The sequence below is a fragment of the Lutra lutra genome, chromosome 10 (genome assembly GCF_902655055.1).
Source record: "Lutra lutra chromosome 10, mLutLut1.2, whole genome shotgun sequence".
NCBI lineage: Eukaryota > Metazoa > Chordata > Mammalia > Carnivora > Mustelidae > Lutra > Lutra lutra.
The window spans coordinates 112,802,513-112,829,481 of record NC_062287.1 but is presented as its reverse complement, the minus strand read 5'-3'; the positions used below and the strand labels follow the sequence as shown (position 1 = coordinate 112,829,481).

Sequence of the window (26,969 nt, the reverse complement as noted above, 5' to 3'; positions counted from 1 at the left end):
CAGGCCCTGGTGGGGCGCAGAATGTACTCTGGAACCAGCCCCGGGGGTGGGAGGCCATTCTCCTGAAGGACAGCAGGAGACCCCAGCCCACCCCACAGCCTGGGTAGGGCAGCAGCCCCCGAGCCTCTCCCTCCCACTGCAGTGGCCTGGCCCTCCACATCCCCTCTCATGCCACCAAAGCTCAAACTCCCCACCCCACAGCCCTGCACCCTCCGTCCCGTCCCAGCAGGGCTAGGTCCCCCTCGAGGCTTCTGTACTGCAGAGGGCGCCCGTCCTTCCAGACTCACCTCCTACTTTCTGCTGGGTCTCCTGCTGCATGACCCCTGCCCCGGACAAGAGCAGACCGGAACCTGGCCCCCGCCCCCGCTTCTGCAGCGCCCCCCCGGCTGGCTTCTCTCCCCTGCCCCATCTCCACACATGTAACCAGTGGCGGGGGCCCCTTCCTAAAAGCCTGCTTCTTGGGAGTGGATTCAAAGCAAACCCAGACATGTATTGTCTATGAAACTCTCACAAAGTCAGGACCGTCGTCATCAAAACAAAAGAGCGGCCGGAGGTGTCCAGGTCCCCGCACCCAGAGACAGGAGAGGTGCGGCCTGCGTCTTGGACGAGGCGCTGGGGTGAAGCTGCGAGTGGACGGCCGCGTGGCCTCCAGGCTCTATGACCAGAGGAGCCGGGCCTCGGACCACATCCCCAGGGCGGCCGCAAACACGGACTTGAGGACACATTCCGGAGTCAACAGACTGGATTTCCCTGATTCCGATCTACGTTTGAAGCTAATTACCAGTTTACGGAGAGACAAGTTTAAAGAAAAATCTACTTAACACGGCCACGGCCTGTGGCTATTGAAGAGCACGGGAGGGCGGGGGAGGGACGCGGGTGTCCTTCCCTCACAGCTGCGTGGCCTGCGGTCCTGGACGAGACTGACGTCAGCCGGCAAGCCGAGGTCGAGAGAACCCGGACAGAACGCAGGAACGAGAGAAGACGACGAAACACTGTGAGGCAAAAAAATCCGATCGGCCGCCGAGAACGGACTCTTGCTTTTGAGTCTTCGTTTTGTTTTTAGAGGAAGGATGACGTAGCTCTCATCAAGGAGAAATGGCAACTACAGAGTTAAAGATTAGACACGAGAGCGCTCTGTAGCCACAGACGAGCCTGGACGGTGACTGGTGAGCTTGCGGCCTGGCCGGCCGGAGGAACCTTGTGGAACGGCTGTGCCCCCAGGAGGAGATGCTGAGTTAGAGCCGAACGGGGAGGAAGGGTCTCCGATTTGGGACGAAGCAGGCTGACGTACGGGCGGGTCCCCTGCGCGGTGGCTCTGCTGGCCGCGCAGCCGGTCACGGCACAACCGCCACCCCATTCCAAGTGCAGGATGAGGGACACGAGGGAGGAGACACATCTCCGAGAGGCAGTTGACGAGTTTTCTCCCAGGAAGCTTGTGGCCAGTGACCCTCCCAGTCCTGACGACACTAAATCGGAAAGCACTGGGAGAGGCCACCACTCCTCCAAAGTGCTGAGGGCACTTGGAGCTCGGGAGACAAGGGATGCGGCGGGCGGGCGGGTGGGCTCCTGCAGCCGCCCATGGGCCCCGAGGCAGGTGGTTGCCGGTGGGGGTGGCGCTGCCCTGGTGGACGGAGAGGGACAGGATGGTTCCCCGTCGGCCTCAGAGCATCTCCCTGGAGGGAGGCGTGAGGAAGACTTGACCTTGCAGGGAGGAAACTGCCTGGTCAAAGTCCACATCCCCAGGAAGGGCAGACCAAGCACAGGAGGCCCCGCGCGGATGTCCTCGGTCAGCCATGGTCTTGCCAGAGGTGTGTCACCTGGTTCTAACTGTGAGGAAACACCAGGTACGGCCGGGTTGAAGGACGCTCCCCCGGGGCACTGGCCTGAACTCTTGGAAAATGTCAAGGTCAAAAGATCGTACAGAGAGACTAAGGGAGCGTTCGGATCATAGGAGGCGTGTTGGTACGATGGCGGCATGAAGCTGGGACTCGGGGCAGGTGGGGGTCCTGGCGGGGGGACAGATGCCTGTGCACCCAGGGCTGGGGTCCTCGGCCCGCTAGCGTCAGGCGCGTGGGTTAGGTAAGGGGTCCCGTGTGCGTTCCGTTTCCTATTTGGACACCTGCGGCCACAGACCGGAATGTCCTTCTTCCTGAGATACGCACACAGAAGTACTTAGCAGAAAGCAGGCTCGATGTCTCCAGCCTACCCTCGGAGGGCTCCGGAAAACCTAACGGATGGATGGGGGGAGGCGGGGGAGAGGGAGGGCGCAGGGCAGGAAATGGGGCAACGGAAAGCTGGTGAGTCTGGGCTGAGGGCTTTTGGGAGTCCCTCGTGCTGCTCTCACAGCCGTCGTGTACGTTCAAGATCGAACGGTGCGGATGAAGTTTCCCCAGATCACCGCGAGCTCTTCGGATCTCTCCCCGCCACGTGCGTGGGCGGTTTCGTCTTCTGAGCTGGACGGATGTGATCTGTGGCCTCTGCGATGCTAATCATGACCCCCGGCTGATCTCTAGAGCTGCTGGAAGGGCTTCCCGTGGTCTCCTGCAGCGCGTACGAGTGTGTGTTTAGGAGATCGGCTTTTCTGATTGTGCAACCGGGACACACTGAGCGGAGAGCACGGGGAAATTGTAAGGAGGAAATGAAAATGACTCACTGAACCGCAGCCCAGTGGTCGCTGTGGTCGCTCCCTCCCGCTCCTGCCCAGGCCAGCTTGTGGGTGCGGGTGTGCGGGTGTCGATGCGTGTCCTTGGGGTGCCGGAGAGAGCCTGAGTGCACCCGGTACCTCAGCGGTGCGGGCTCAGCCTGCCCCCCGAAGCAGTGTGGCCGTGGGTGCCCTTGCGGTGGCCTCTGGGAGGCGGGGACAGTGCGAGACGTTGCCCGGTGGATGGCGGGCGAGCGTCCTCACGGGCACGCACCCCACTGAGCACCAGGGATCGGCAGAGCGGCACCGCCGCTCTTGGTATCTGCACGTGTGAGTTTCTTTGAGTAAATCCTGGGGAAAGCGGAGACGATGCTAAACCACCCACTTGCATTTCTTTATCCCTTGACCGGGGCCGGACGTAGCCCACGTCGACCTTCTTCACACGTGGTGCCCCAAGGCTGCCTGGTCGTTCCCTCCGGGGCCGGACAGAGGCATCCCTCCTCCTCTCCGCTGTTGAAGCCGCGTCATTCCCCACTTCGCTCTAGGAAGATGGTGATGCAAGTCCTCGCACGTTCATTTTCTGCCCGGAACCCGGATTATTTCCTTGCGTCACATTTGCAGGAGGGCACCAGCGAGATCAAAGAGTTCCCACGGTTTTGTGGCTCTGACACCTTCAGCCCAGCTGCCTTCCGGGAAGCTTTTCCTAATTTAACCTCCCTCCTTGATGCTGGACAGCGCTCGGGTTTTTTCCACCCTCTCTAAAGCCGGGTATCATTGTCAAAACACTTTGCCCTTTGGATGAGGCAGAAATAGCACGTTGTTTTTGTAGCGAGGGGGAAAGCCTTCGTGTTTATCAGCCTCTTTGTACTTGGGCAATGGAGCCAGCTGTCCACGGTGCATCTGGGATGCATGGGGCCGTCTTCCAGGTTCCTGGCGGACTGAGACAGGATCCCTGTCTCCAGGACACAGCATTCCAGAGAGCAGAGAGGGTGTCCGACTGCAGCAAGACCCCGGGAAGGCCTGAAGCAGGGAAGGGGGTGAAGAGTGTGATGGGTGCCCTTTCGTGGGGGTGGTCCGGGGTAGCCTCTCAGAATGGGTGGCATCTGTGCAGAGACCTGAGGAAATTGGCTGTGCCCACTTGCGAAAGAGGAGTGTGTGGCCAGAGGAGACAGCAGGTGCAAAGGCCCTGTGGTACAGCATGCTTGGCACATGTGGGGAGTGGCAAGGGCTGGGGGCTGGAGGGCGGGCTTGGGCTGTGACTCTGAGAGCCACAGGGGACACCAAGGGGCTTGAGTGATGAGCGCTGAGGTCTGTCCTCTCAACTGCTATACTTTCTATTTTTTACTTTTTATTTTGAAGTAAGTGTAGACTTATAGAAAAGTTCTGTAAGAGTAGAGAGCTCCCCTAGGCTCTGCTTCAACTTCCCCTAATGCAAACACCCTCCTGAGCCGGATACATTGATGAAAACCAGGAAGCGGGCTTCAGTGTGCTCCTACCAATGAGGCTAACGGCCGTGTTCGAATCCCACCAGTTTTTCCTCTCGTGTCCTTTCTCTGCTCCGAGGGCCATACACTGCATTCAGGTGTCCTACCCCCCAGTCTCCCACAGCCCCTGGCAGCTCCGCCGATGTTCCTGGTCTTTCATGACTTGCACATTTTTGACAGGTACCGGACAGCTGCCCATAGACGGCCCCTTGACTTGGGTGTGTCCGATGTGCATGGTGATCAGATCGAAGTGGTCCCTTTCTCCTCAAACTCTGCCCACTGCGTCTGGCTTCTGGGGGCAGCTCCTGTCTGCATGGGGCTCCTTCCGTGGGGCTCCTTCCGTGGGCTCCTTCCGTGGGCTCCTTCCATGGGGCTCCTTCCGTGGGCTCCTTCCGTGGGCTCCTTCCGTGGGCTCCTTCCGTGGGCTCCTTCCGTGGGCTCCTTCCATGGGGCTCCTTCCGTGGGCTCCTTCCGTGGGCTCCTTCCGTGGGCTCCTTCTGTGGGCTCCTTCCGTGGGCTCCTTCTGTGGGCTCCTTCTGTGGGCTCCTTCCATGGGGCTCCTTCCGTGGGCTCCTTCCGTGGGCTCCTTCTGTGGGCTCCTTCCGTGGGCTCCTTCTGTGGGCTCCTTCCGTGGGGCTCCTTCCATGGGCTCCTTCTGTGGGCTCCTTCCATGGGGCTCCTTCCGTGGGCTCCTTCTGTGGCATTTGTCTGATGGGGATTTTCCTATCCCTGCTTTCCTCCCCACGTATTAACTAGGGTTCATCCATACGGGGCGCTGTCTCTTCCCAGAGATTCGTTTACATCCATGTGGCCTCAGGCATCTTGATTCAATTTATGGGTCATCGTCCAATATGATTGTTCCTGATTTCGTGCCTCAAATCACCCCAGGTTTGGGCCCTGGTTGCTCCTTCGGGGTGGCCTCTGAGCCCTTCTGGTGCAACCCATCTTTGTCGAGTGCACGGTGTCCCCCTGTGGCTCCCGACTTTGCTTGCCTTGTCCTCGGCTGGTTTGGGAAATTGGCCACATCTCCGAGGAGCCTGGTTCCTTTGGAGGATGGGATGTGGGTACCAAGCCCGGGGCGCTGGCGGTGCTCCTGGCGGCAGGGCAGCCCGTCCTGGCCAGCATGTGTGGGTGTAGGCGTGTCTGGCCTTAGATGCACACGGCTGTTTCCGTCTGTGTCTCTCCGCAGTGTGTGTATGTGGAACGTCCACCCGGGTTCCTGCCACGCCTCCAGCTCAGCGGGAGCCTGGCTCTCACGCTTGTCTTTTTTTTTGACCCTGGTATGTACGTGAAGTAGCCACAGGCTTTTCCTTCCTATAGTTCTCGTGCACGAAGGCTCAAATGCCTGTGTATTTTCTTATATTGCCTTTCTTACATGAAGGGAAACACGCTATAGCTACTTTCTGGTCAGATTTTTAATTGTGGTAAAATACACGTAACATACAATTTGCCAGCTTGACCATTTTCAGGTGCAGAGCTCAGGGACACCGGTCACATTCACAGTGTTCTGAGCCGCCCTACCGTCCATGGCCGGATCCTGTTCATCATTTCAAACTGACCTCTGTCCCCATGAAACACCCCAGCCCCCTCCCCCAGCACCCACCGTCCACTCTCTGTCCCCCCGAGACACCGACCCCCATCCCTCCCCCTGCATCCACGTCCACTCTCTGTCTCTATGAACTTGATCTCCCTAGGGACCTCATGAGTGGATCACACAGCATCTGTCCTTTTGTGTCTGGCCTGTTTTACTCAGCATAGCATCCTCAGAAACTGTAACAGATGTCAGCATATCCCTCCTTATTCAGGCTGAGGGACAGTCCAGTGTGTGGATGGACCACATCTTGTTGATCAGCGAACACCTGGGTGCTTCTGCTTTTGACTGTTGTGAATAGCGCTGCTATGAACATGAACGGACAATGATCTCTTTGATGTCCTACTTTTAATTCTTTTGGGGATACACCCAGACACGGGATCGCTGGATCACGTGGTAATTCTGTTTTCAATTTTTCTGAGGGTTGCCGTGCTGTCTTCCAAGTGGCCTCACCATATTCCACTCCCACAAACAGGGCGCGAGTGTTCAGGTTTCTTCACAGCCTCATCAATACTCCATATCTCTTGTCTCTTTGATGGTCATTGTGACAGGTGTGAGGTGGTACCTCCTTGTGGTTTTAATTTGCATTTCCCTGATGGTGAGTGATGTCAAGCACCTTTCATAGTATCTGTTGGCTGTGTACATATCTTCTTTGGAAAAAATATCTGTTTAGGTCCTTTGCCCATTTTAACAATCAGGTTATTTGGTTTTTTTGCTATTGTGTGCTGTGAGTACTTTTTGTATTTTAGATGTTAACCCCTTGTTGGGTATGTGGTTTGCAGATATTTTCTGAGGTTGCTTGTTCATTTTGTCAATGGTTTCTGTGGACGTGAAACTTTCTAGTTTGACATCTGTAGATCACATCTATAGATTACTTTGGGGAGTATGGAGAACATTTTAGCAACATTTTTTTAACATTAGTTCTTCCCATCCATGAACATGGGATGTTTTTGTACTTATCTGTGTCGTCTTTCATTGATCATCAATATAGTGCAGTTTTCAGTGTACAGATGTTTCACCTCCGTTGAGCTTATTTCTAAGTATTTTATTCTTTGATAAATGTGATAAGTTTTCCTTCTTTTTTTTTTGAAAGCTCTGAGTTTCACTTAGTTTTGTCACCAACCTGCATACAAGAAGAATCAGAATGTCATGTTGCTATTGACATTGTATGCTCATTCATGTAATGCCCCCATAGCCCCTCATTTTGCAGATGGGGAAACTGAGATCCAGGAAAATGGTATGTCCAAGTCACCTGCCTTTTAGAAGCACCTGGGTGGCTCATTTGGTGAAGTGTCTACCTACGGCTCAGGTCATGGGATCTCAGGGTCCGGGGATCGAGCCCCACGTCGGGCTCCCTGCTCAGCAGGAAGTCGTCTTCTCCCTCTCTGTCTGCCTGCCGCTCCCCCTGCTTGTGTGCTCTTGCTCTGTCAAATAAATAAATAAAATATTTAAAAAAAAAGTAGAGTGAATATCGCTGCTTCTCAAAATAGGGGAGTCTAACTCTAGGAGAAGTATCAATTTCAGGTTTAGGGTTTGAAAAAATGATTATTAATGTTTATATTTGAGCATCATTGACAGTGTTTTGTTAGTTTCAAGTGTACAACAGCGATTCAGCAAGTGTCATCGATTCTGTTCCTTATGCAGTGCCATAATGGGATGGTTTTCTCAATCTCTCTTTCTCGTAGTCTGCAGTTAGTGTATAGAAATACAACTGGGTTTTATTCGTTGGTTTTATATCATGCAACTTTACTGGATTTGATTATTTTACATGTTGGGTGGAGTCCTTAGAGTTTTCTATGCATAATATCATCTCATTGCAAACAGAAACAGTTTTGCTTCTTCCTCTCTGGGTTGGACACATTTTATTTTTCTTGCCTGATTGCTCAGGCTGGGACTTCAGTTCTGTGTTGAGCAGAAATGATGAGGGTGCACGCTGTCGCCCCACTCCTGATCTTGGAGGAAAAGATTTTAGCTGTTCACCATGAGCCTGATGTCCACTCCGGGCTTGTCATGCAGGGCCATTCTGATGTGGCAGTGCGCTTTCTCAACGCCTGGCTCACTGAGAGTCTTTCCCTGGAAAGGATTTGAAATTTGTCAAACGCTTTCTCTGCATCTCTGGAACTGATTGTTATTTTAGTGCTTCATTTCATCAATGTGCCGTATCAGACTCCCTCGTTGGCGGGCATCAAACACCCTTGCGTCACCAGAACGCACTCCACTCGATCATGGCGTGTGACCCTTGTCATGTATTGGTGAACTTGGTTTGCTAACGTTTTGCCGATTTCTGTGTCTGTTCCTTGGGATGTTGGCCTGTGATTCTCTTCTCCTGTGATGTCCTTGTCTTGCTTTGGTGTCAGAGGAATCCCGGCCTCAGGGAACAAGTGGGAGAGTGTTCGTTCCTCTTCTGTTTGTTTGTTTTATTCTGTTTTTGTTTTGGAAGAGTTTGAGAAGGATTGGCATTAATTCTTGGAGAGTTTGGTGAATTCACCAGAGCAAGTGTCTGACCCTGGACCTTTGGGAGGTTTTTAATGAATGAGTCAATATCCTTACCAGCAGTCGGGCTGTTTAGAGTCTCTGTTTCTTCACAGTTCTGTCTTGATGGTCTGTATGTTTCCAGGAATTCGCCCATTTTTTTCTAGTCCAGTTCATTGACATGTGCTTGTTCTAGAAGTTTCTTAGGACCTTCTGTGCCTCCATGTAATTACTTCTTATATCTCCTTTTTGCACTTATAATTTTATTTATTTGAATCTTTTCTCTTTTCCTTGGTCAGTCTAGCAAAAAGTTTATCTATTTTGCTTATCCTCCCCCCCAAACTGGCTCTTAGTTTTGTTGCTTTTTTGTTTTATCTTTTTAGCCTGTATTTCATTGATTTCCGTTGTGATCTTTGTCATTTCCTTCCTTCTGTTCACACAGCTTAGTGCTTTTTTTAGTTCCTTGAGGTGTAAAATCAGGGTCTTCTTAACGTAGATGTTTGTCACTGCGGACCTTCCCCTAAGCTCTGCTGTCGCTGCATCCCACGAGTTTTCATTTGTCTCGAGGTACTTTTTTCTGCCTCAATTTCTCCTTTGGCCCATGGCTGTTCAGAAGCACATCATTTAGTGTCCACAGATCTGCACATTTCCCAGTTTTCTTCTTGTAAATTGTTTCTTCTTTTTTTTTTTTAAGATTTTATTTATTTATTTGACAGACAGAGATCACAAGTACACAGAGAGGCAGGCAGAGAGAGAGGATGAAGCAGGCTCCCCGCTGAGCAGAGAGCCCGATGCGGGACTCGATCCCAGGACCCTGAGATCATGACCTGAGCTGAAGGCAGACGCTTAACCCACTGAGCCACCCAGGTGCCCCTTATAATTGGTTTCTAATTTCTGTGGTTGGATGAGATGTGTGGCATGATTCTGACCTTCTTAAATTTACTGAGACTTGTTTTGTGGCCCACCGTGTGGTCTGTCCTGGAGAGTGTCCCCGGTGCGCTCGAGAAGACCGTGTGTCCTGCTGCTGCTGGATGGGGTGTGGTGTGGGTTCGCAGGTCCCTCTGGGCTCAGGCGGGTGAAATCACTGGTTTCCCGTCTAGATGACTTATGCAGTGTTCAAAGCGGGGAATTGGATTCTCTGCCGTTGTCGGATTCCTGCGTCTCATTTCAGGTCGGTTAGTATTTGTTCTATATATTAAGGTGCCCCTGCACTGGGCCTGGAAATATGCCAGTGTTAGAGCCTCTTGTGAGTCGGCCCCTTATTGTTAGGTAATGACCTTCTTCATATCCCGCTGCCGCCTCTGGCCGGAAGCCGATTTCGGCCGACGCGTCGTGCTGTCCCTGCTCGGTCTGGTTCCTGCTTGTGCTCGTTGCCTCTTTCCGCTCGTTCGCTCTGAGCTAGGCGCGTCCCTACCCACAGAGCGCATCCCTATCCGCAGAGCATGTCCCTACCCGCAGCACAAGGGTGGGTCTTGCCGCTTTTGAAATGAGGCGGTGCTGCTGTGGTCACTTGTATGAACTCTCTCTCCCGTCCTGCGGGGTGCCTTTCCCCTTTCCCGACGGGGTCTCTCACTTCGTACAAGGTCTTGGCTCCCATGAGGTCCAACGGGCACGTCCGTGTGTGTTCTCCCTGCTCTGGCTGTCGGAGCCAGGAAACCATTCCAAGTCCAGCACCGTGAAGTTTTCCCTGCTGCCTTCCTCTAGGGGTTTCCCATTTGGGGGTCTCGGGTGCAGGCCTCTGATCCATTCTGAGTTCCTTTTCATGTGGGGCGCGAGGCGAGGCTGCAGCACGGAGACCCGGACTTCCCGGCGCTGCCGGCTGGGAGGGCCGTGGGCACCCGCTTCGACTTGCTTTCCTCGGTGACAGTCCACCCTGGAGGCCGCTTGTATCAGTTCCTTTGTGTCCCCCTCGTTCTTCCCCACGGCCGCCAGGAGGCCCCCGTGTCACGAGCCGGGGTTCTCTCGGGGGCACTGAGTCGTTTCCAGGATTTTGCGATCGTAACTACGATGTTCAGTGACTCACCTCGTGCGTTTGCATTTTCATGGGGTCAGAGGCGTTTCGGGGAGTTTCCAGAATCGGAAGCGCCGGGTGGGGGGTCGTTAGGACCAGATTTCCCCGCAAGAGGCCCCCACCGCGTGCGCCGCCGGCCCTAGGCCAGGGGTCTTGTGCCTTCCCGCAGCGCGCAGCCCCCACTCCGCGTCGTCGCGCTCTCACTGTTGCCGGCCTGACAGCCCTGTTTTCGTCCCAGTTGCTAGTTATACCGAAGCCTTTGGGCAGTTTTCACAGGCCCAGAGGTCACGCGTGCCTGTATGTGTGTCTGCAAGTTGTTTGTTCGAGTCTTTTCCACATTTTTCTGTGGAGGTTTTGGTCCTTGGCACCTTCATTTTCAAGTCATTTATGTCTGGGGACGTCAGTCCTTTGTCTGCGGCCAGTGTCGTGAGTGTCTTCTCTCGGTCGGTCTTTTGTCTTCTGACTTTGTCTCGGGTGCTTTTTGGCGTGAAGACACGTTCGGGTTTGTCAGTCTTGAGTTCTGTTGCCTCGGTGTCACCAGTCATGCCGGAGAGCCCTTGCCTCACACCGCGGTGTGAGCACCGTTCTCCGTGCTTGCTTCTAGAAGACGGGGCTCGGCCATCTGCGTCCCGCCTGCGTCCATGTGGAGTTTGGCCTGTGCACTCTGAGGTCACCTATTTCCGGTGGCTGTCCGGGGTCCCTTCCTTAGCCGTCCAGCCCAGTCACCGGCCCTCTGGCCTCTGGGAACAGCGGAGGCAGGGAGCCCAGGAGGCTGCTGCTGGAAGGGGCTGGGGACAGCTCGCTCTCTGGTTGGGATGGGAGTGAGAGGTGAGGGTCCGCCGCTGAAGACAGCTGTGTTCTTGGGAAGAGGGCACGGTGGGAGCATGACCCTAAGGTGCTTTCTCAGCATCAGGGCATTGGTGTCTTCTTCTGAGGCAGGGAAGGGGCTGGGGTCAGACGGGGACAGGGTGCCCATTGTGGGATGTGTCCTGGTTCTGGGTGTTGCCACTGGGGGCTCGAGGGACGGCCTGGCTGGGCTCATGGGTCTCTACAGGGGGTGTGGGAGCAGAGGCTGGGGCCAGATGAGAGCCTGGGGGACGGTGAGGAAGGAGGAGCCCAGGAGAGCAGGTGTCCTGGCACCAAGGTGAAGGGGTGCAGGAAAACAGGGCGGCGTGTCAGAAGGTCCTGACGGGTTTCAGAACAGGGGACCTCTGGAGGCCTGGCTGCACCCCAGGAGCTGCTCCAATGCCGCACCCTCACCCAAAGCACCAGGACAGCTGTGGATCCTGACACGAGTGTCATGGGCGTCACTGGGGGGAGTGTGGGGGGTGACACCCACAGGGGTCGGGGTTCTCACCTGGCTCCATGTCTGGGCCCCGGCACAGGCCTCAGGGACTGTGGACTGAGGGGACTTCGTGGCGTGAAGGGTGTGGGGGATGCGGCCTTTCTGAGTTCTGTCTTATCCCCCTCTCCCCCCAGTGCCCCGTAGCCGTGATGACGCAGTGGCTGCCCCAGCTTCCACGCCAGGAGCTCACTGGCAGGAGGGACAGGTGGGAGCTACTTTCATCCTGGCTCACAACAGTGCACCCCAGGGCGTGGTGGCCAGGCCAGGCCTGCAAACCCCATCCCTGCCCCAGTGGGTGCCGGGTTGGGGTCGGGGGTCCCTCAGGCAGAGTCTCATAAGCCGCAGCAGAGGGGACGTCAGAGGAGGGAGGCCTACAGTACTGGGCAAGTGTCTACGGTTTGTTTGAGGCACTCGCCTGAGCAACCCAGGAAGGCTTCCTGGAGGAAGCGTTACTCAGGGTGGAATCGAGGCTTCTACATCACTGTAACACCTGCCCTATATTTCCCCAGGGGACCCCTGGGGGAAGCTGTGTCTGTGTGATGGGGAGTGCGGAGTGCGGCGCGCATCGCGACGGAGCCATAAGTGCAGCGCTCTGCTTTCTGTTTCCTGAGAGAGAGCATTTCTGTCTCTCGTGGCTTCGGGGCAGGGCCAATGGGACCATGGCTTCGCAATTGTGTCCCCTCTGCTGTAGCTCAGCATCTCTGCTCCAGGACCCCCATGCCTGGCAAACCCGTGCCCCTGTCCACGGCCCGCAGGGGCTCGCTGCTCCGAGGAGGGACTGGCCTCCGGAGGGCTGGTCAAAGCCGCGTGCGGGACGCTCGTCAGCCTTGGCCAGAGGCGGGGGAAGGCAGGGCGGGCTGGGGTCCGGGCCGGCGGCTCAGAGGACATGTGGGCTATTCTGGGCTGCAGGCAGGAAGCTGGCCGTGCTCCTGGTGGCTGCCTCGGGGTACAGGCCTGCTGCTGGCGCTTCCGACCCCACGTCTGCGCCCTGGCCCGGCTGGCTCTTCCTTTCCTCTGCTTTGTTCCCTCGCCGGCCAAGGGCTCTCTGGGTCGGGTCGGGAGAGGGTCCCTGGCTGGAGAAGGCAAAGAGGGGCTCTCCGCCCACAGGGAGATGGCCACCGAAGTGACCGGTGATGGCCAGGAGCGCTCGCTGCCCATCCCTCCTTTCGGATTGGATACGTCCTGGCGCTGACTCTCCTTCCTGGTGTGCAGAGGCTCCGGGTTTCCCGGGTTTCCCTTCTGCCTCTGGGTGGTGTACAAGAAAGCAGCATACCACTGGTCACCCCCTCCCGCCCGGCCTTCCACTTGGGGTCTGTGGGGCCCGGGCCAGGAGCTCAGAGGGTAAACAGCAGATACCGGCCAGAGCCTATGTCCACTCATCCTGGGAGGCCTGGGGCACCTGGATGCCTCTTCTGCCCCTGAGCGAGGCCTTCCTCTGACCTTGTTGCCGGCTGCCCCCCTGGTCCTCCACCCTGGTCCTGCCACCCTGGCCTCAGGCCTTCCAAACCCTACCACAGGCCTTTTGCATGACTGTTTCCTGCCTGGAATATCCATTCCCCAGCCGAGCTGCTCGTGCCCACCTCCCAGAGCAGCCCCCCTGCCCTGCTGCTCGCTGGGACGGCCCCTGGGGCTGCTGTCACTTCGCCCTGTGTGATTTGTTTTCTGGTTTGTCGTCTCTCTTTCCCCAAGTCGGCCTCACTCATGGAAGCGGGTGTGGCGCCCGGCTCACCACAGGAGCTTTCCACCTGGGGTCGGGTTGGGGGGCAGGCCACGCTGGGCCTCGCAGGCGGGCGAGAAGCGTGCGTGTGTTTCTGAGCACCTGGGGAGCGACTGGAGGGCGTCCTGGGGGTGCCACACGACACGGAATGGGACCAGGGAGGCCTCGCAGGCCCCCGTGTCCTCTGACCTGGTGGTCAGCCCCTGTGTGCCCGGGACCCAGTTCAGCCAAGTCCTGGTGACTCCAGGCCGCTTTACCGCCATGACCGGTGGCTGGTAGTGGGGGAGGGAGCATGCTTCTTGCCCCCGCGTGGCCGGCTGGGCCACCGTCCAGGGGTCGAGGATGCTGACACGAAAATAAAACCACTCATGGCATCCGGCGTTGAGTAACGCACGCCTGGGGTGGAGAGAGGAACATTGAGGCCCCAGGCCCGTCCTGCCGCCCAGCTGGCCACTTCCTCCTTGCCTGCTGGCCCCCGAGAGCGGCCCTCGCTGAAGGCAGGACCCAGTGGGGAGCCTGCACCCGGGGGGGGGGCTCGGGGGCACCGCAACCCCTGAGCGGCCACGGGCCCCATCCGCCTGGGCCCCTCCCGTGGGCACAGGGAGCCGGAGCCGGTGTTCCCGGCGGGGGCGCGACGGGAGGAAGCAGCACAGAGGAAGGGAGCGTCTGTGGCAGGCCAGCCCGAGAAAGAGGAAACAGCCTCTCCGGAGTCCGGCCCGGTGGGCGACCTCGTCTTGTCCAGGGTGCTGATGGGAAGCGCCCACAGGCGGCGCCCGCCATGTGCCAGACGCCTGTCCCTCAGTGGCTGAGTCCTGTGTGGCTCTCTGATGACACACGTCCTCATCCAGGACCCCCCCCCCCCGCCCCCGCCATGCCCACTCGGGGCCCCTGCTCCTAGGACTTGCGGGAGGGGGCACGGGGCAGCCGAGGGACTGGAGGTGCTGCTGGGCTGAGCCATCCCCTGCTCCCACTGTGCCTGAGGGCTCGGTGCCACCAGCCCCTGCGGGGCCAAGTCTGGGCGGGCGGGGCTTGGGTGTCAGGGCGCACATGTGTCCCCCGCGGTTGTAGTCCGAGAGCCCAGCTGAGGCTGCAGCAGGTGGGGAACGGCTTTCTTAGCAGCTCGCTGCACGTGGACACAGTGTGGACACTGTCCTCCAAGCGGCGGGCTGGGGCTTCTGCGCTGGGGAGGGGCGGGGTGGGCTCGGGGCTGGCCCTGGGTCGGGGGACCCTGCAGTCCTAGGCAACTGACCATACCCACTGCGCCCTGGCCTGGGGTGGAGATGCTGGCGGGGCACACGGCCTGGGGGGTAGAGGGGTCAGCAGCACGGGCCGGGGCTTGTCCTAAATTGAGGGTCAGCAGCAGGGAGGGCCTCGTGATGGAGGTGGGGCGTGTCTGTCTCCTGCCACCAGGGTCTTTGTGTCCCTCATACCGACATCCCTGCCTCACTCCCACCCCCACATCCCTGCCTCATTCCCCATCTGGAGGCTTCCTTGCCCAGCTGGTCTCTCAGGGCCTGGAGTTAGGGTGCTACCCCCTCGGGCCTGGGCCATGCGGGGGTTCTTGGGGCGCTCTCAGGGGCCAGCTCGCTCCTCCCCGGTGTCCCACACACCGCAGCGGGAGGCCAGTGAGGCACTGTGCCCGGCAGTCCTGAGCCTCCCTGTGACGGGCAGAGCCAGCTGCGAGGCCCAGGTGAAGGGCCCTGCTCGGGGGGCGCGCCCGGGGCTGAGTGGCTTGGCGAGTCCCGCTCCCTGCGGCTGCCCCGTCACCGCATTCCTGTTTTGTCAGCAGACGGTTTTCCTGGGCCGAGTGCTGGGGAGTAGACGATGGGACTTTCCGGCTCTGCAGGTGGAGGAGACAGGCCCTGGCCCCGGGGAAGCTGCCAGCCCGCCCTTAGCTCCTGCCTCCTGGGGGCCTTGAGGGAAGGGGGATGTCCCGCTCAGGACGGAGACCATGGCCGGGCTCTGGGGCCCTCACCCCACTCACTAGGGGGTCGTCTCCCTGGAATGCCGTGAAGCCAGCCCCTGCCCACTCTGGGCCATCTGTGGGTTCCCAGAAGCCAGCCTTTTGTTCAGGGAGCCTGAGCCTTGGGCAGCTACTTCTGGGCCTCCCGAGGCAGGAGGAATCCGGGGGGACACTGGTCACCTGGGCCCTCCATGGTGCCAGGCCTGGCCGCTGCCTCTGCTCCTCTCCCGATGCCAGCCTGCTGGGACAGTGGGGACCAGGGGCTGGAAGAGAGGCCAGGGGTCACCCCCAGAGTGAGTGGGGTGTGAGCTGAGGCTGGGGGGGCGTCCCGCGTCTGCTGGGTGGGCCGCCTTGACGGGGAGCTAACCACCTCTGGCTGTGAGTGGTTGGATGGGTTGGTCCAGGGGTTGGGTGGGCCCTGCCTTGGGCTGGGGGCTGCTGGTCTGCGTTTTCCAGCCCCCAGAGATGCCTCCGCCTTCAGCCCACCGGGTCAGCAGCTTGGGGGCCATTGGGGCGGAGGCCACGAGGCCTGGCCTGATGGCTGCGTCCTCAGCTCCCTCTGTGGGTCGGGTGGGCGCAGGTCTTGGGCCTGAGGATTGACTTCCTGGGTGAGCGGCGGTGGGGTCCGGGGTCCCGGCTGGGGAGCCACGGAGGCTGGAGGCTGAGCATGGCGTGGGGTGTCTTGGGCCATCTGGACCGTGAGCTGGACCGTCCCTGGCATGTGGTGTCCCCAGCTCCTGTCTGTGAGAGCTGCTCCCCGTGAGGTGACTGCTGTGTGGCCTGGGCCCGCTTACTCTCTCTGAGGCTCGGTTTCTAGAGAAGCAGGGCCCCCCGGCCTTCTCTCCCAGGCCCCCCTGGCCTTCTCTCCCAGACCTGGTGCTCAGTACAGTCATAGCACGGAGGCGCGGCCCCAGAGCGAGGGTGGGGCTGCCCGCCCCACGCTGGCCTTTCTCCTTCCTTGGGGGGACCCTGGGCTTGGCGTTTCTAAGCCTCTGTTTTCCCACCTGTGAGATGGACATCAGAATACCTAACCCACTGTGTCCGTCGGGGGCCCGGGAACCCCCAGCTCTCACCGCTGTCCCTCTGCTTGGGGACTACAGGCTGCCATTCCCTGCTGGGTCACCCCCTGGCGTCCAAGCATCGGATGAGGGACCTTGGCCCAGAAAGGCGGGACTCAAGATCACTTCCAAGGCTGGGACAACCGTTTCAGCTGGAATTGGCAATGTGGGTGCCAACCCCGCCTTCCCCTCATGGTGCTGAGCAGCCCCTTTTAGGAGCTGCAGAACCCTGGGGGTCAGGGAGCCCCTCCCTAGGGTGTAGCCTAGGAGCCGCCGGCCCGAGGCTCCTGGTCCGGTTTAGGGATCCACGGGTGTCTGTGCTGGAAGAGACCAGGGATCCTGGGGGGCCTTCTCTGGCACCCTAAGTCTGGGCGGCTGCTTCCCTGCCTCTCCACGCCACCTCCTCCCTGAATGCTCTACTGTCTCCCTGTGGGCCACGTTCTCTCCTCTGCTCTGCCTGGACCAGGCCCCTGCCTCTGAGAAGCCCTCCCTGATCACCCCTCCCGAGGGCAGCCTCAGAGGGCGGGGCTCCAGGAGAGAACGGGGCCAGCTGGAAGATTCCACCTGCCCATCTTAAGTCCGGTGATGGCCCTGGGCCCATGGGGAGGGCACACTGGGGCCAGCTGCTGAGACGAGGGTGGTGCCAAGCCCCTAGGGGATACGCGGGGAAGCCTCCTTCCCCCGGAAGGCCTTGCTGGTGGTCCTGAATTCAGTTGTGGGGCTGGGCAGCACCCCACAGAAGCCCTGTGGTCCAGGCTCCATAGCTGGGGGGACACTGGTGCAGGCCAGTCTGATCATGGCCACAACTGAGGCAGCCTGGGATTGAGCCCAGGCAGGCTGTGGGGCACCCTTCCCAGGGGGGACAATGAGGCTCATTTCACATGTGGCTCTGTTTCAGGGACCCCTCGTGTCCCCTGGAATGGGGCCGAAGCCTCCACAGTGGGATTGGAGGTTTTTTCCAGCTGGAAACGAACCTGTAGCAGGAAGGACTTAGGCTGGATGCAGGAGGGACTTCCCCCAGCAGGAATGAGCCCCAGATCCCCTTGTCCTCCTGGCAGTGGTGGGGTCGTGGTGACCTGGCTGCCCGCAGCTCTGGGGGCGTCCTTCTGCCCCACCCTGTGCTCTCTCGGGCCCTGGCTGAGGGGTCCTGGGAGTCCTGTGTGTCCTGGGGTTGGGAAGGGCGCAGGGCCCCCCACACGCTGGCTCTGCTGCTGCCGTCCTCCGCGCTCGGCCCCCTGCGGGAGGAGGGGGCAGTCCCGCCCCCGGTAAGGCTGCAGGGCCCCGCTGTTTCCAGGCCGAGGCACCCCCGACACAGGGAGTGGGGTGCAGAGCACAGCCGCAGGCGAGTCCGCGGCTGGACACCTCCCCGGGGAGAGGGACGAGCGTGCCCCTGGGCACAGGCGTGGACGGGCCTATGCATGTGGTCACTTGAGTTCGTTCTTCCGGCACCTTCTGCAGACACACGAGGAGGTGACTCATCGCAGGCCAGCCAGGGTGGGCGCCACGCTGGGGGCCAGGCCACCCCGGGAGCCCTGGGCCTGGACCGGCCACCTGCCCTGCAGGTTACCCCGTGCCTGAGCGCCTCCCGGGGCCTGAGCCTCCTGGCCACTTGGCTGAGCCTGTCTGGGGCCTGTCCTCCCTCTGCCAGGCCAGATGCAGCTCCTGGCAGGGGGACCGAGGAAAGCCTGGAGCCCCTGCCGCGGGGAGCCCTGGGCCGCAGTTTTCCTGGGAGTGTGCAGTGTGGTCGGAGGAGGCCGGTGCTGGTGTCCTGTTCTCGGCTGGCCGCGTGGTTCTGTGTGACTCTGAGCAGTGACCTGCTGTCTCTGAGCTGTCCCCCTCCTCCTGTGACGAGGCGCAGGCTCGCTTCTCAGGCTTCTTGTGAAGACTGGAGTGGACAGGAAGAAGCTTCCCCTCCCGCCATGCTGGGGCCTCAGGCCTGCTGGGACTTAGGGGGCTGCCTTGGGGCTCCATGGGAGAGAGGATGTGGGTCTCGGCTCCGTGGGCGGGTAGAGGGGCCGGCACATGGCTGGATGCTCCTGGGTCAGTCACCCATAGCCTGACGATGGGCCACAGCTGCTGGTGTCCTGACTGTGGACGCAGATCCCCTGGGGCCCCTCAGGCCACACGGTTGTGCCCCCAGGGAGACCCCCTCAGCAGCCCCTCTGGTGCCCCACAAAAGGTACAGAAGCAAGTCAACTCTCCGCTGAAGTCCCTGCCCCAGGCCGCCCCCAGCTGGCGTGAGTCTTCGGGTGGCCGTGGGGATGTCCCTGTCCCCCCGCACAAACTGGGGCTCTGTGTGAGGAGGATGTGCAGCAGGAGGGGACCCCGGGCGTTGGGGGGACACTAGTGCAGCCGCGGGGGGCTGTACAGACCCATCGCAGCCATGGCCCGGGGCTGCAGGGCGGCATTGGGCCATTGGCCTGGACGTGCCTCCAGCTGAGGAGCCCCTGTCCGTGCGCCTTGTGGCCTAGGGTGTGCGAGGGTGGCCATTGGGGTGAGCAGCCGCTCTTCATCCGTTTGTCCTGAAGGGACAGAGTGTCTGTCTTTGTGGTGCTTGGCTGCTGGGGAGCCGTCCTGGGCCTTCCCAGGAGAGCACGAGCCCGTGTGCGCTCAGCCGTCCGGTGCTCCGGGGAGAGGCCCGGAGGAGACAGTGTTCGTGGACCCTGCCGTGTCTGCGCTGGGTTGTTGGCCTCGCTGAGCCTTCATGTCGGGCTCTGCTGGGGCCAGGGGCTGGGGCTGCAGCCCAGGCTGGCACAGTGTCCCCTGGGGCCACCTCCTGGGGACCACACCCTCAGAGCCCTCCCCAGTGCCTCCTGCCCACACTGCTGCCATCAAGAACACCCTCCATTGCTGGGGAGCCCCCCCTCACCCCCAGGCCCTTTTCTGCCCGGGCTGTTGGCTCCCCGCCTGGGGTACGTGCGTGTGGGGAGCTGCCTCAGGGCCGTGCCCGCGCCATTGGGAGGCCCTGTCAGGTCCTGGCTGGGCCCATGGAGGTGGGGCAAGGAGGGGAGAGCAGAGCACAAGGATCTCCCCTCTTGGTACACTCTGGAGGCCTGCATGGGGGAGGCAGCCCTGAGAATTCCATTCACTGAGTCCTGATTGAACCAAAATGTGCCTTCAGTCAGTCGTCCGGCAAAGTGTGCCTTCGGAGGGACCCCGGCAGGTGGGGCCCTGCCTGGGAGCCCCCTCATCTATGGAGGAGGCGGCAGCAGGCAGCAGGGGGCCGGGGGTCGGGCCCAGGAGGGTGTCAGGAGGGCAGAGGATGTTGGGGGGGGGTGGCCGGCAGGCAGAGGGGAGATGGTCGGGGCTCGCCGAGGGGGTGTTCTCTGTCTCTCCTGCTTGTCCCCCCCATGACGGCGCCTGGACAGTGCAGCGCGCAGGACGGGGGCCTCGAGGAGACGCGTGCGCGTCCTGACCCCAGCGGCCGTGACCTCATCTGGAGGGGGTCTTGGACGAATTTCAGTAATGAGAAAGGGAAGGATGAAAGGAGCCGCTGGACATATCTTGAGTTACGTGTTAAAAACTGACACTGGGGCGCCTGGGTGGCTCAGTGGGTTGAGCCACTGCCTTCGGCTCAGGTCATGATCTCAGGGTTCTGGGATCAAGTCCCGCATCGGGCTCTCTGCTTGGCAGTGAGCCTGCTTCCCTCTCTCTCTTTCTCTCTGCCTGCCTCTCCGTCTACTTGTGATCTCTGTCAAATAAATAAATAAAATCTAAAAAAAAAAACAAAAAACCTGACACTGACCTTCGCTTTGACCCGACACCTAACACTGGCTTCAGAAATTCACGGACGCGTCCGTGAGAATCATCCTAGTCACGTGGCGTAGTCAACCAGCCAGTGCGTGTGGTGCAGGGCCCGGTGCGGCCCCAAGATGTCCGGGTCCCTGGAGCCTGAGAACGGGACTTTGTACAGCGACAGCATCTGTGCAGGTGGGGCGCGGTCCAGCATCTTGAGGGGCAGAGGGGATCCTGGATGCCTGGGGGGCCCTGCGTGTGGCGACGGGCGGTGACAGGCGTCCTCGTAAGAGGCGGGGCATGTGACCGTGGAGGCAGAGACAGGGCAGTGTGGCCACCAGCCCAGGGACACCTGGGGCCCCAGCAATTGGTCAAGGACAGAGCCCCTGTCGCCCCAGCCCTCCCCACCCAGGGTGACCCCCTGCCCATAACTCAGCAAGGTCCATGTACAGCGCAGTATTCCTGCCTGGGGGACCATGGCACTGAGTGCCGAGGCCACGGGGGAGGTTCAGTCTCGGCCTGGAGCCGGGCCTGGGGGTGCAGCTTGGGCTCACTGCGCCCGTGACCTGGACAGACTCCTGCTGGCTCAGAGCCTCAGCGACCCCATCAGGGGCTGTGACCTTGCTCCATACTCCAGGGCTGCCCGGGATGGAGGGCCAGTGGCATGGCCCAGAACCCCTGGAGAAGGCAGGGCACCTCGCCTCAGACACCCCTGCCTCACATGGGGTGCGGGACCCCTGCTGCACGGGGCTTACAGGAAGCACCACAAGGCACTGGTTGGGCCAGCAAGAGGACCTCGGTGTCCCTGCTGGGCAGGGTTTTCCCCTACCCTGAGGACAGCCCCACAGGACCTGAGGCCACCCCCTGTGGGAGTCCGGTGTCCCAGGAGTGTCACGGCCCTGGGGCAGGGCCGCTTGCCCTTCATTTGTTGGGGGTCGTCCTTTGGAACCTTCCTTCAGAGCAACTTTTGTACCGGGAGAAGCCCGCCCCCCATACGGCTGGGGTTGGACATCAGCACCTAATCTACTGAATCCCACGTTCAAGACCCTGTCCAACCTTGGGCTCGAGGTCACTGTGATAAGCCCCTCGTTTCTGTGCCGGTGAAGGTCCTGTCGCAGGCGGGCAGGACTCTGATCCTCGCTCTGCCCCCCTACAGCCGCTGCCGTCCACCAGGGCCACAAACGCTTTGACTTCTGAAAAAGTTTACAGTTGTGGTAAAATACACATAAAATTGACCACCGTGGCCAGGTTGAGTGCACGTTCACAGCGTTACGTAGCCGTCCGCAGTGTTCGTCCCCAGAGCTTTCCACCGTCCCAAACGGAAACGCCACCCATCATGAGACACCGACCCCCATCCCTCCCTCCCCCAACCCTGGTGACCACCGTCCACTCTCTGTCCCTGTGAATCTGGGGACTCCAGGGACCCCGTGTGAGTGGTTCCCCTAGGACTTGTCCTTCTGCGTCTAGTTTCCTCCTCTCACACACGAGCTCTTCCTGGGCCGACCGGGCCCAGGCACATTGTCCTCACACACCCGGTGAATTAAGCCTCCTGGCCCGGCATGGCTCGCATCCTCTGTGACCAACTTTCAGCACTCTGGAATTTCAGCTTAAAACCTGGGGGCCCCGAGGGCCCCGGGAGCAGCCTGTGCTTTCTGTGTGCGGGGTCCGCGTGAAGGATCGCCGACGTCACCGGGAAATGTCTGGGGTGGACAGCTGCTCCCGGCCGTTGGAGACAACTCCCCAGGGGCTCACGGCTTTCCCGACGGCCCTCCCGGGGGGCACAGGGGAGGGCTGTGGCCCCTGCGCCCTGGAGTGCCCCCTGCTGTCTTGGCCCCGGGCCCTGGCGCACCTCCTGCATTCCTTCCCGTTCCCAGCGCACCTGGCCGCTGCAGGTGCCCCAGTGATGACCGATAACATTCAGGACGTCCCTCCGGCTGGCGCTCGAGGCCCCAGCCCCCGGCCAGCGGCACAAGCAGGCCATTGTCCCTCGCGGCACGGAGCTGCCACCATGCTGGGGGCCAGCATGGCCTCTGGAGTTTGGCGTGTCTTGTCCCCCCAACCAGGCTCCCATGTCCTGACCCAGAAAATGGGTCGGGTCCCTCCTTTCCCAGGGCTGCAGTCTGCCAGCCCTTGGGGTCTGTGGCTACGGGCTGGGTCGGAGAAGGGTCTCTGCCCTGCAGAGACCAGACGGGGGTGTCAGGCACCCCGGGCCATGAGCGCTCCCCCCCCACCCCGAGGGCAGAGGCTGTGTGTCAGCATCTCGGAGGCTCCAAGGCCCACCCAGGACAGGATGGAGTAGACAGACGCACACTGGGTTGAATGGTTCTTTTTTTTTTAGAAATGCTACCTATTTGAGGGAGTGAGAGAGAGCACAAGCAGGGGGAGAGGGAGAATGAGAAGCAGGCTCCCCGCGGAGCAGAGAGCCCGAAGTGGGGCTCCATCCCGGGACCCCGAGGTCATGACCTGACCCGAAGGCAGATGCTTCATGGACTAAGCCCCCCTAGGGGCCCCATTGGTGCATGATTCTTTCTGAAACTAGCAGCATGTGTTAAAATGCCAGATGACCTCTGGAGGCTTCAGGGTACAGCTGGGCTGGGGAAGAACCCCGCGGGGCCGTGCACCACCCATCCCCTGACCCTCCAAGGAGAGTACCTTGCAGCAGCCCCGGGAGGGGCTCTCCAGGCAGGGCCTGGTCCTGGCTGGTGGCCACCCCGGGCCCAGAGCCTCTATCTGTGCAGGGTCTTCCTATAACTCTGACGGGGAGCTTGGGGTGAGGACCCCCTTCCTGACCTCCCCTCGGGGCCTGAGCCCAGGAGGGCTGCTTGCCTTCCGACGGTGCCCCCCACCTCTGGGCTCCCTGTGCTTCCTGAGCACAGCCAGGCCCTGAGCGCCGGGCGGATGGGCCCCCGGGGCGGCCGGCTGCCCACCTGCGGCGTCCCGGAGCTGGGGTGCGTGGCGCCCTCCTGCGGGGCCTCCGTGCTCCTGCCTGGTGTGCTCCTGGAGGTCTACTGCTTATGTCTCGTGGCTGAGCACATAGGGATGGTGATGGCCAGGGGTGGGCTGCTGCGGGGTCCTCGTGTGCTCTCGGGGAGGGGGACCCGGTGGCTGGCTGGGATGCGGCCTGGCAGGAACAGGGCCCGTCCCAATAGCCTGAGCAGCCTGAGATGCCTCAGTGGGTCCCCTTTACCCCCAGCTTCAGGAGGCAAGAAGCCCTCGGAACCCTCACAGACGTCGCTAAGACGGCAGTGGGAGGGGCAGGACAGAAGAGGCAAGGTCTGGGAGGTCAGAGCAGAGCTGTGCTACGCGGCCGGGGCGGGGGTCCCCCGCCCCTCTCTGAGGGCTCAGCCTCCAGAGGGGCCCGGCTGTGCCTTATTGTCCCCTCCCGTGGTTCCAGGAAGTGTGGGGCCCCCAAGCCTGGGACCCCTGCCTGGAACACTTGTCGGGTAACAACGCGGAGACGGTCCAGGACTCTGGTTACTGGTTACCAGGTGGGATGTGGCAGTGGCACTTCCTGGGGCCCGACAGGGAGGGAGGGCTACACCCCCCCCCAGGCTGCTGGAGGAGAGGGCACGAGCACTCAGTGCTGGTCCCAGGCCCGGTGCGTGAGTCCCTGCTCCGATGTCTGGCTGTGCTGCCTCCGGTGGCCCTGTGAGCTGGTGGCCCAGGGCCCTGGCTCCTGTCGATGGCAACACCGAAGGCTCCACCCAGGCCATGTGGCCATGGAGGGGCTGTGGGTGGCGCCACGTCTCCTTTGTGTGGGTGCTTCCTTGGTCCCATCCACGCCCCGAGATCCGGGAGTGGGGCTGGCTGGGTAGTGGGACTGGAGGGCTCTAGGGTGAGGCTCAGGAGCACGAGGCCCTTTGCCCTTCCAGCCCATGGAAGGTGAGCTCCGAGCCCGAGCAGGGGTCCAGCCACAGACGGGCGCTCACACTCTCCATCGGCATTCGCCGGTATCCCTGTGAGACTGAAGCCCCAGCCGATTGACCCCCACAAAGGGCTCCAGGTGGGAGACCTGGCTGTATCTGTTAGAGTGCTTTCTGGGGGGCTAGGGTGCTGGTTCTCCTCGGGGAGGCCAGGCGGCACGGGACTCGCTCCTTCCCAGCGGGCAAGAGGGCCCGCAGAGCTGAGGTGGTGCAGAGCGCGGCTGTGCACGGTCCCTGGCAGGAGGCGCTGTGTGCTCAAAGACCCAGAGTCCTGAAGCAGACTCAGGAGAGCCCAGGAAGGTTGGCGCGGCAGGGACAGCAGTGGGTGCGAAGGCCCCGAGGCAGGCAGAGTTGGACATCCTCAGGAAGAAGGGCAGGAGGAGGTGAATCATCTGGGCTCAGCGTGATGTGCTAGGGGGAGATGCTGGGGGCTCACCTGGGTACTTGGGGGTGCTGTGGGGGTCCAGGGTGGAGCCTGATGGGCGGCAGAGAGGGGTCGGCTGGGATCTGGCTTTGCAGGGGGAGCTGCTCAGCCTGCATGGGGGGGGAGGCACTGGTGGCAGGTGTTGGCCAGAGCGGCCAGAGGACAGGGTGTGGCCTGAGAAATTGGGGCTGAGCTGGTGGGGGGAGCTGCAGGGGCTTCCTGGTGGGCACAGGATGGCATGTGGCGGTAGGGGTGGACTGGAAGTCCCAGGGAGCAGGGTCTCAGGGTGGGGAGAGGGCTGGCGGTCCGTCCCCGCCCTGCCCCGCCACGCTGTGTTCCCTCCTGTCCAGTCTGAGAGGGATCCCCTGGATGACTCCCCCAGAATTGCCCCCCCCAGGCAAGAGGAGGGCTGTGAGGACCCTGTGACAACCGGGGCTGTGGGGGACATCCTCCAGGCCTCTGGTCCCTGGTGACCGCCAGTCGTCTTCCTGTTCTGTCTCCGTGGCTTCCCAGTAAGGGAGCCACACAACATGTGGCCTGTAAGCGTGGCTTCTTGGCACCAGTCTCTAAGGTCTGTCCCGCGGTCGTGGGGGTCCACACTGGTCCTCCATGGCCGGGTGGGTGCGCCCCACTCTGGGCACCTGCTCCCCGGCTGGCGGGCTCTAGGCTCTGGGGTGCTCCGAGTTCTCGGACCGTGGGGTGGGGGCAGGGCGGGCAGGCTGGCTGCCAGAGCTGACCGCCGTGTCCTCCTGCCCCGCAGCTTCCTCATCGTCCTGGTCTGCCTCATCTTCAGCGTGCTGTCCACCATCGAGCAGTACGTCGCCCTGGCCACAGGGACCCTCTTCTGGATGGTACGTAGCAGCTTGAGGGGCTGTCCCAGCTGCTGGGGCTCTAGTCTCCTGGGCAAGTGGGCCATGGGGTGGATTGAACTGCTCCTGGCCTTTCTGGCCTGCACAGTGACCCTGTCCTGGTGTCCCATCTGCTGGCCAGCTGCTGTGGGCAATGGGAAACTGGAGGTGTGGGGACCCCCACCCTGACCCCTACATTTCCTAGGATGTGGAAGTTCGGCTCGGATGAGAGGAGCCTGGGAATGGTGGTCTGGGAGGGCTTCCTGGAGGAAGGGGCTTCTGAGCTGGGCTGGGAAAGGACAGCTGTGGGCACAGCTTGCCAAACCTGTGCTGTGGCTCCGCATCTGGGTGACTGCTGACCTGGGCTGTGGCAGCACACTGACCCAGGGCTCTGCCCAGGATGCCCGGGCTGCCGGGCTGGCCCCTTCCACAGACCTGCGTCCATTCACCCTGACTTAAGGGGCTGTCGTCACTGTAAACCAGAAGTCCAGATGCACTCAGGTCTGCTCGGAGACTCTCCTGTCCTGGGGCAGGTCCGACCCCCTGGGGCCATTCTGCTTCGACGGCCTGACTGGCCTGGCTTGGTCACTCTTTGAGGTGCCCGCCGCCATCCCCCACCCACCTGGTGTCGGGACTAACATGACAGCATCTGATGGACCCTCTGGGGACGTGACGTCCGACCGGGGTGAGGTCTTCCTGTCCACGACCGCGGTGTCTATTTGCCTGGAGGCCTTAGGGTTTCGTGATGTGGGTCTAAGGTGGTCTCTGTGATGGTTGTTCCCGGGGACACTCATCCTTCCTCCCCGTGGCCACCAGAAGGGGCTCACTCTTCTATCATGTTCTCCCTCCCTCCCTCTCCACAACTCCCCTCTCCCCCATCTCCCTTCATCTCCCCCCCATCTCTTTCTCTCTCTGTCCCTCTCTCTGCGTGTTGGAAGCCCCGGATGGCTGTCCCCGTACAGTGTGGTCTGCGTGCTGGCGGTGTCGGTCCTCTGGTCCCGCAGACTTTCCTGGACGTGGGCTTGGCGCAGGGGGCCCGGCGGCTCTGGCGGCTGCTGGACGGGCCGGCTTTCCCAGGCCGTGTTTGGGGGTGACCTTCCAGTCCTACGTGCAGGTGTTGACTTTTGTCAGCTGTTTCTCGTGTCCATGGAGATGGTGGTGGCGGCCGGTGTCCGTGTGTGTCTGCTGGCCGTCCCGCCGTACGGCGACTGTGCTCCTGGACTGTGCTTTCCTCTGTAAAAGCGGGGCCGGCGAGCTTGCGGTCAACAAACAGGGCGGGGCGAGTGCCGGGCTTCGGGCGGCGGCTCTGCTCTTCCTCCGGGTCCTCGGGTCCCGGGGACCCACGGAGGCTGCCACAGGTGTGGCCTGACCTGAGGTCCCAGGGGCTGCAGCGTCCTGGACAAGGCGGGCCGCTCCTACGTCTGGGCACCGTGTCAGCCGCCACCGTCCTAGAGGCAGATGTCCCCAAAGCCTGCTCTCATGGGCCCTGGTGCTGGCCAGGGAGTGAGGTCCATCTCCCCAGCAGCTGAGGGCTGGGCTGAGCTTCTCACCAGCCCAGGGAGGGGATGGTCCTTCCCAGCTGCTGGCCGGCTGGGGAGCTGCTGGTGGTGGGGAGCAGGGAACGTGGGAGGCTCTCTTCAGCTCATCCCACAGCCCACCGAGGCTGAGGCAGGGCCTGCAGGTGCCACTGGGGTGGGACAGCCTGGGGAAGCCACCATGTCTGGCTGCTCAGGACCCTTGCAGACACGGCCTGCACA

At 61.1% G+C, this 26,969-nt stretch overlaps 1 protein-coding gene across 6 annotated transcripts in view; it reads left to right on the top strand.

The window, feature by feature from the left end:
- Positions 1-26,969, top strand: part of KCNQ1 (potassium voltage-gated channel subfamily Q member 1) — a 309,854-nt gene that overhangs the window by 21,316 nt on the left and 261,569 nt on the right. For all 6 annotated transcript variants that reach the window (XM_047747252.1, XM_047747251.1, XM_047747250.1 and 3 more), the window contains exon 2: positions 25,125-25,215. In XM_047747252.1, coding sequence (XP_047603208.1) covers positions 25,125-25,215 — 91 coding nt within the window. The remainder of the gene's footprint in view (positions 1-25,124; positions 25,216-26,969) is intronic.